Genomic DNA, 9,276 nt, shown 5'->3' with positions numbered 1-9,276 from the left:
GAAGAGGCTGTGACGTGGTGGGGGAAGAGGCTGTGGGTGGTGAGGAGGGGGGGGCTGTGACGTGGTGAGGTGTTTGATGTAAATGATGTCATCATACTGATTCCGCTCTGGCCATTACCACGAGCCCGTCCTCCCCAATTAAGGTGCCACCAACCTCCTGTGACAGTGACAGAGATTACATTTACAACAATATCTTGTCGAATAGAAAGAAATATGGCATAACCTTCAACCTTTGCACAGTGACCAGAACATACAAATATACTTAGGTAGGTAGACAGTATCTCACTACAGCCATGTCTATCAGGCCTTATAGTGTGATCATTGCTTATTAGGCCATTTTTTTTAATTGTAAAACCAACTTATAAATTTGACAGATTTACAACAGTAAATTGTTCTATTATTGTTTCTCCTCACTGTTAGCGAGTAAAGTTGGTGAGCTAGCTGGATAGCGAATAGTTGTTATTTACGTCTATTTTGAATCCTATCTTGCGTTATGCCTATAATTTTGTGAGATTAAAATGCATCCACGGTCATAACCATAACCAATGGCAACCCTACATAGCTAGCTAGTAAAAGTATTTACAGTTGCTGATGTTTACGTTTGCTAACAAGTTATAAATGCGAGGTGTGGTGTATGACAAGTTAGCAGGTGGCAGGCTAACTAGCTAGCCAACTCCGGGCATGTGCTAATGTTTGCTGGTAAACCTAGCATTGTAGCTTGCACTTTAGTAGCCATATCTACAACTAAAAAGAGAAAAGGTTTAACAATCAAGATACAAAAGATCACTGATTTGTAAAACCGCTTCTATTTTTTGTCGTAGATATGGCTACCTGTAGCTGTTCAACTAACTTAGCTAGCTAGTTAGCTAGATACTTACCTAATTTAGCAAACAGAAAAATAATTAGATTTCCCCCACTGTAACACTGTAATTGGGTAGGGCTGTCATTGTAAATGAGAATTTGTTCTTAACTTATTTATCTAGTTAAATAAAATAAATGTGTCATATGGTGTCTTGATGCTGGCATCGGCTGTAGCTTTAGCTTCTAGCTGAATCAAACTCTTTGTTTAGAATCCTCTTCGCTATATTCAGGTTGAAGCATCTATGGTTGAATGTCACCATGGAGCTAAACAGAACATCAAAAAAAATAACTCCATTGTCAAATTGGTGTTGATGAGAGGAATCACTTGAAGTCATTGTGGTCTGGTCAGTTCTTTCAGTTTTGCTCAAAGGATTGTGTTGCCTTGGAGGGATGTGGCCCAGAGCGCAAAGCAACACCTCACATGAGATGTAGTCTTTCAGACACTGGGAAAAAATAAGTCAGCTTGTATATTTAGCAATGAATCCGCTAACAGGAACATTGCTAAAAGACGTACAATGGCTCTATCGAACAAGGACACTCATATCTACACTTATATCTACACTCAAAAACGTAGAGTGTGATCAGTGTTAAACTTCTTAGGGCTGCAATCCCGTTAACGGGACAATATGACAACAGCCAGTGAAAGTGCAGAGCGCCAAATTCAAAACAGAAATCTCATAATTAAAATTCTGCCAACATACATGTATCTTATACCGTTTCAAAAGTAATCTTGTTGTTAATCCCACCACAGTGTCCGATTTCAAATAGGCTTTACAGCGAAATCACCACAAACGATTATGTTAGGTCACCACCAAGCCAAAGAAAAACTCTGCCATTTTTCCAGCCAAAGAGAGGAGTCACAAAAAGCACAAAGAGATAAAATGAATCACTAACCTTTAATGATCTTCATCAGATGACACTCATAGGATTTCGTGTTACACAATACATGTATGTTTTGTTTGATAAAGTTCATATTTATATCAAATAATCTGAGTGTACATTGGCGCGTTACTAGTTCCAGAAACATCCAGTGATTTTGCATAGCCACATCGATTCAACAGAAATACTCATCATAAATGTAGATGATAATACAAGTTATACACATGGAATCATAGATATAATTATAGATACACCTCTCCTTAATGCAACCGCTGTGTCAGATTTTTTAAAAAACGTACGGAAAAAGTAAACCATGCAATAATCTGAGACGGCGCTCAGAAAAATAATCAAATTAGCCGCCATGTTGGAGTCAACAGAAACCAGAAATCACATTATAAATATTCCCTTACCTTTGATGATTTTCATCAGAATGCACTCCCAGGAATCGCAGTTCCACAATAAATACTTGTTTGTTCGATAATGTCCGTTATTTATGCCCAAGTAGCTACTTTTGTTAGCGCGTTAGGTACACATATCCAAATGCTCGTGCAGGTTGAGCATTACTTCGGACAAAAACGTAAAAAAGTTATATTACAGGTCGAAGAAACATAGCCAGTGTGATCAGTATAACATAGAGCCTTTTAGTGTGATCAGTAGAGCCTTATAGTGTGATCAGTAGAACATAGAGCCTTATAGTGTGATCAGTATAATATAGTCTTGAAGAAATGCCACAAAGCAGGACTACATTATTTATTTTCAGATCTCACCCCCTAAATCAATACACCGGAAGCTGTCATAGGGTGCATCATTCAGCATGCGACGCCCAGACCTGCCTTCCTCCTGGGCAATTATGTGTGAAACACATCTCACTGACCTAGAAATGACCTAGAAATGCCTCAGACATGATGAAAACAAGCCCAGGGTGAGATTCCTCATACAGAATATATATATATATATATATAGCATTTCATGATCTGACATAATGGTAGCCTACCTTTTGGGTTTTACTTGTAAGCCTTTGCGTGAACAGAGCGCAATGAGCAAAACAAACAGACTGGGAATGCCCATCACTAACTTTGGAACCAATCATTAAGGTGTTTTTGTTTGAATCACGTGAATGTGACCAAAGACATGACTCAAACAGGAAACAACTTTTGCCCGCGATTCACATCTACACTGAACAACAATTATAAATGCAACATGTAAAGTGTTGGTCCGATGTTTCATGAGCTGAAATAAAAGACACCAGAAATGTTCCATACAAATGTATGTTATGTTAATATGTTAAATAAATGTTCCATACACACAAAAAACATTATTTATCTTAAATTTTGTGCACACATTTGTTTACATACAATTGGTATGGACAGGCATAAGTTACGGACAACGAACACAATGTGCCTTTTGTCGATGGCAATTTTAATGTACAGAGATACCGTGATGAGATCTTGAGGCTCATTGTCGTGCCATTCATCCGCCACCATCACCTCATGTTTCAGCATGATAAAGCACGGCCCCATGTCGCAAGGATCTGTACACAATTCCTGAAAGCTGAAAATGTCCCAGTTCTTCCATGGCCTTACATTACTCACCAGACATGTCACCCATTGAGCATGTTTGGGATGCTCTGGATCGACGTATACCACAGACACACAGACAGCGCTTCCAGTTCCCGCCAATATCCAGCAACAGATAGCTGTATTCCCAGTAATATGAAAACCATAGATTAGGGCCTAATGAATTTATTTTAATTGACCGATACATGAACTGTAAGTCAGTAAAATGTTTTAAATTGTTGCATGTTGCATTTATATTTGTTTCTATATATGTTCTGACCATGACAGTTTACAATCTAAAGTAACACCAAGTAATTTAGTCTCCTCAACTTGAATGTTGCATGTATGCATTTGTTCAGTGTAGCAGGCTATAGAGAAATGCATGTGATATTTGAGGCTCTCTCTCACTAACTGATTGGAAACACAAGCATAGATTTCAGTTTGAGAGTGTGATATGAGGGTTGGACATGTGTTTATTTCCACGTTATAAAAATAACATTATTTTTTTTAAACAATGGCAGCACCACCATGTTAACGGTCGATTAGATTCATTAAGGTCCCCGTTAGCCGACGACAATGGAGACAGCTTGTCTTACTGGGGGTCTGACACATAATGAATAAATACATTACAGAGTAAATACTTCACAATTTACACACGTTTAAAAACAGTAACATGTAGTGTGTGTATTTGTGTGCATCTATCAGTTACACGTGTCAGTACATACACATAACAAGTAGGTCACATAGGGGAGAGGCGCTGTGCCACGAGCTGTTGTTTTATTTGGTTTTTGAAACCATAATTCCGATCTGAGCCTTTTCATTTCGGAAAAACGACATTAGTGTCCGACTTTCGGCTGTTGCCCCATCTCTGACTTCACTCCTCCTCGACTTTCGTCTACATTCAGTTGCATATCCTTACCGCTCAAACTCCCAATAGTGTTCACCTGTCGGCGCATCAGGATTAAACTGCATATGACGTCCCACTTTTCTCTGACTTCACTCTACCTGCAGAGGATGTGATGCAATGGAGCGCTCATCATTTATGCTGATATCATTTCGTGGCGCTCGACCAATGAGAAGTCTCCACTTTCACCACCTGCTAGGAAGACAATTCTATCGTTCTTCACCCTCCGTTTAACAACGAACTTCCCAAGTGTGTTCAACCATTATCAAGGCATTGTTTCTCACTGGCATCGGACACGAAACTATTCAGTTGTGTCGTTTCTGTGGGTTGAAATTGCACCAGGATTGTTCTTCAGAATTGTTATCGGCGCGAATATAATTGTCGAAGATTTCCAAAGTGGCGCAGTAAGGAAGGTGGTATGTATCCTGTAGCGACTGGCTACGATCCTACTCGCTGTGACGGGGAAACATTGTAGCAACATTGCATGCATTCTTGTGTTGCGTAGCAGTTGTTGGGATTTGGATTACGTTGCCCCGATCTACTTTCAGTTGTAAAACAAACGTTTTCCGACGTTAAATGAATTGTGACTAATGATTTCCTGATATGGGCGAATACACAGTACCATTACTTGTTTGTATATCTAAATAGAAGTTAAAGAAACTGCAAAACTAAGTCTTACGCTTTATGTAGCCTATAAAGTATTGCCACAGATATCTAAAATCTTCCGTCCTGTGTTCATTATTAGTTCCATGGAAATAATTAATTATAATTCATTATTATTTCCATAATAATAATTCCTATTATAGACTTGAACTCCCTTTAGCGCCTACTGTGGTCTTCTTCCCGGGTAGTTGAGGAGCTTCGTTCTCTGATCTGGTCCGAGTTCAGTTTCGATAGCAACAACATTGTCTCACCATCAATCGATTCTAGTAAAAAATGTCAATTCTGAAACCGCTTACCTTTAGTCCTACTCAGTAGTGACCCCTCATTCAGGGAAGGTAGAGCCCCACTTTTGTTCACCTTTTTCGTTTTTTTTTTGTGTGTTGCCTGTTTTGCATGTTATTTTGGCATTAATACGTGTTACACATCAGTTTGCAAACAATGTAGAAAAAAAACAAACAAAATAATTGCGTTAATAATAAAGCCACATGCAAACATGGTCTATTTTCCTTTCATGAGTAAGGCATCTCCAAAATGCAAGTGTTTCAGCCGAGCTCAGTGCCTTTTGTGGTGGTGGGGCAGCCAGTAGAAAATACAGAGCTTAGGGGTTGGTAATGTTCAAAAGTTGTGCCGGGATTGGCTCAGTGTTCTGTCACTGACGGGGGACACTACGTCACTGCCAAGTCTAAGGGTAGAGCTCGAAAATTGAATAAGCATGCAGTCAGATTTCTTTATGGTCCTTAATATAGATAGAAAATTGCTGCATTCTAAATCAATCTGATCTTTCTTCTTCAGGTTGTTGTGAAGAATGGAAAGGCCCTTGGATGTTCTGTCAAGAGCTGCGTCGTTAGTGTATGCGGATGATGAGAAACGTAAGTTGGCCCTGACTCCCTGGCCCTGACTCCCTGGCCCTGACTCCCTGGCCCTGACTCCCTGGCCCTGACTCCCTGGCCCTGACTCCCTGGCCCTGACTCCCTGGCCCTGACTCCCTGGCCCTGACTCCCTGGCCCTGACTCCCTGGCCCTGACTCCTGGCCCTGACTCCCTGGCCCTGACTCCCTGGCCCTGACTCCCTGGCCCTGACTCCCTGGCCCTGACTCCCCCTGACCCTGGCCCTGACTCCCTGGCCCTGACTCCCTGGCCCTGACCCTGGCCCTGACCCTGGCCCTGACTCCTGGCCCTGACGCCCTGGCCCTGACGCCCTGGCCCTGACGCCCTGGCCCTGACGCCCTGGCCCTGACGCCCTGGCCCTGACGCCCTGGCCCTGACGCCCTGGCCCTGACGCCCTGGCCCTGACGCCCTGGCCCTGACGCCCTGGCCCTTGCTTGGAAAATACATAAATGTGATTCTCTTGATGACAACATATGGGCTGTTTTCCTAAAGAAGTTAAATCTGCTTCATGTTTTGGTTTCCTTGCCCGATACTAATGAATTCCGCAATTCTGGTATTGTCCCGGCCCTACCCGTTACCCCTAGCCTACCTTGGCCCTACCCTAGCCATACACTTCTCCAACCCTGGCCTTATCCATACCCTGGCTTTACCCCTACCCTTATCCTGCCATACCCTGGCCTTATCCCTTCCCTTCAACCCTATCCCTTGGGCCTACAGTCACTCCTCATGGCTGTCTCAACACATAATCAAGCTTTAATTCTGTCTGGTTGAAAATCCCTTCTAATATTAAGCAGCAGCAAATCCTAGACTGAGTTAAGAGTAGAGTACGGGCATGTAGTCTGGCTAGACTGAGTTAAGAGTACGGGCATGTAGTCTGGCTAGACTGAGTTAAGAGTACGGGCATGTAGTCTGGCTAGACTGAGTTAAGAGTACGGACATGTAGTCTGGCTAGACTGAGTTAAGAGTAGAGTACGGGCATGTAGTCTGGCTAGACTGAGTTAAGAGTACGGGCATGTAGTCTGGCTAGACTGAGTTAAGAGTACGGGCATGTAGTCTGGCTAGACTGAGTTAAGAGTACGGGCATGTAGTCTGGCTAGACTGAGTTAAGAGTACGGGCATGTAGTCTGGCTAGACTGAGTTAAGAGTACGGGCATGTAGTCTGGCTAGACTGAGTTAAGAGTACGGGCATGTAGTCTGGCTAGACTGAGTTAAGAGTACGGGCATGTAGTCTGGCTAGACTGAGTTAAGAGTACGGGCATGTAGTCTGGCTAGACTGAGTTAAGAGTACGGGCATGTAGTCTGGCTAGACTGAGTTAAGAGTACGGGCATGTAGTCTGGCTAGACTGAGTTAAGAGTACGGGCATGTAGTCTGGCTAGACTGAGTTAAGAGTACGGGCATGTAGTCTGGCTAGACTGAGTTAAGAGTACGGGCATGTAGTCTGGCTAGACTGAGTTAAGAGTACGGGCATGTAGTCTGGCTAGACTGAGTTAAGAGTACGGGCATGTAGTCTGGCTAGACTGAGTTAAGAGTACGGGCATGTAGTCTGGCTAGACTGAGTTAAGAGAAGAGTACGGGCATGTAGTCTGGCTAGACTGAGTTAAGAGTACGGGCATGTAGTCTGGCTAGACTGAGTTAAGAGTAGAGTACGGGCATGTAGTCTGGCTAGACTGAGTTAAGAGTAGAGTACGGGCATGTAGTCTGGCTAGACTGAGTTAAGAGTACGGGCATGCAGTCTGGCTAGACTGAGTTAAGAGTAGAGTACGGGCATGCAGTCTGGCTAGACTGAGTTAAGAGTAGAGTACGGGCATGCAGTCTGGCTAGACTGAGTTAAGAGTAGAGTACGGGCATGCAGTCTGGCTAGACTGAGTTAAGAGTAGAGTACGGGCATGCAGTCTGGCTAGACTGAGTTAAGAGTAGAGTACGGGCATGTAGTCTGGCTAGACTGAGTTAAGAGTACGGACATGTAGTCTGGCTAGACTGAGTTAAGAGTACGGGCATGCAGTCTGGCTAGACTGAGTTAAGAGTACGGGCATGCAGTCTGGCTAGACTGAGTTAAGAGTACGGGCATGCAGTCTGGCTAGACTGAGTTAAGAGTACGGGCATGCAGTCTGGCTAGACTGAGTTAAGAGTACGGGCATGCAGTCTGGCTAGACTGAGTTAAGAGTAGAGTACGGGCATGCAGTCTGGCTAGACTGAGTTAAGAGTACGGGCATGCAGTCTGGCTAGACTGAGTTAAGAGTAGAGTACGGGCATGCAGTCTGGCTAGACTGAGTTAAGAGTAGAGTACGGGCATCCAGTCTGGCTAGACTGAGTTAAGAGTAGAGTACGGGCATGCAGTCTGGCTAGACTGAGTTAAGAGTAGAGTACGGGCATGCAGTCTGGCTAGACTGAGTTAAGAGTACGGGCATGCAGTCTGGCTAGACTGAGTTAAGAGTAGAGTACGGGCATGCAGTCTGGCTAGACTGAGTTAAGAGTAGAGTACGGGCATGCAGTCTGGCTAGACTGAGTTAAGAGTAGAGTACGGGCATGCAGTCTGGCTAGACTGAGTTAAGAGTAGAGTACGGGCATGCAGTCTGGCTAGACTGAGTTAAGAGTACGGGCATGCAGTCTGGCTAGACTGAGTTAAGAGTAGAGTACGGGCATGTAGTCTGGCTAGACTGAGTTAAGAGTAGAGTACGGGCATGTAGTCTGGCTAGACTGAGTTAAGAGTAGAGTACGGGCATGCAGTCTGGCTAGACTGAGTTAAGAGTACGGGCATGCAGTCTGGCTAGACTGAGTTAAGAGTAGAGTACGGGCATGCAGTCTGGCTAGACTGAGTTAAGAGTAGAGTACGGGCATGCAGTCTGGCTAGACTGAGTTAAGAGTAGAGTACGGGCATGTAGTCTGGCTAGACTGAGTTAAGAGTAGAGTACGGGCATGCAGTCTGGCTAGACTGAGTTAAGAGTAGAGTACGGGCATGCAGTCTGGCTAGACTGAGTTAAGAGTAGAGTACGGGCATGCAGTCTGGCTAGACTGAGTTAAGAGTACGGGCATGCAGTCTGGCTAGACTGAGTTAAGAGTACGGGCATGCAGTCTGGCTAGACTGAGTTAAGAGTATGGGCATGCAGTCTGGCTAGACTGAGTTAAGAGTAGAGTACGGGCATGTAGTCTGGCTAGACTGAGTTAAGAGTACGGGCATGCAGTCTGGCTAGACTGAGTTAAGAGTACGGGCATGCAGTCTGGCTAGACTGAGTTAAGAGTAGAGTACGGGCATGTAGTCTGGCTAGACTGAGTTAAGAGTAGAGTACGGGCATGTAGTCTGGCTAGACTGAGTTAAGAGTAGAGTACGGGCATGCAGTCTGGCTAGACTGAGTTAAGAGTACGGGCATGCAGTCTGGCTAGACTGAGTTAAGAGTAGAGTACGGGCATGTAGTCTGGCTAGACTGAGTTAAGAGTAGAGTACGGGCATGCAGTCTGGCTAGACTGAGTTAAGAGTAGAGTACGGGCATGTAGTCTGGCTAGACTGAGTTAAGAGTACGGGCATGC

The 9,276-nt window shown here is 44.1% G+C and overlaps 1 protein-coding gene across 1 annotated transcript in view; it reads left to right on the top strand.

The window, feature by feature from the left end:
• Positions 1–4,397: 4,397 nt before the first annotated feature.
• Positions 4,398–9,276, top strand: part of LOC112239327 (transcription cofactor vestigial-like protein 4) — a 77,066-nt gene continuing 72,187 nt past the window's right edge. The window contains exons 1-2 of the mRNA XM_042329671.1: positions 4,398–4,616; positions 5,656–5,732. Coding sequence (XP_042185605.1) covers positions 5,669–5,732 — 64 coding nt within the window. The 5' untranslated portion in view covers positions 4,398–4,616; positions 5,656–5,668. The remainder of the gene's footprint in view (positions 4,617–5,655; positions 5,733–9,276) is intronic.

The sequence above is a fragment of the Oncorhynchus tshawytscha genome, linkage group LG02 (genome assembly GCF_018296145.1).
Source record: "Oncorhynchus tshawytscha isolate Ot180627B linkage group LG02, Otsh_v2.0, whole genome shotgun sequence".
In the NCBI taxonomy this organism is placed as follows: domain Eukaryota; kingdom Metazoa; phylum Chordata; class Actinopteri; order Salmoniformes; family Salmonidae; genus Oncorhynchus; species Oncorhynchus tshawytscha.
The sequence above is the reverse complement of the archived record's forward strand: the minus strand, read 5'-3'. Positions and strand labels throughout refer to the sequence as shown.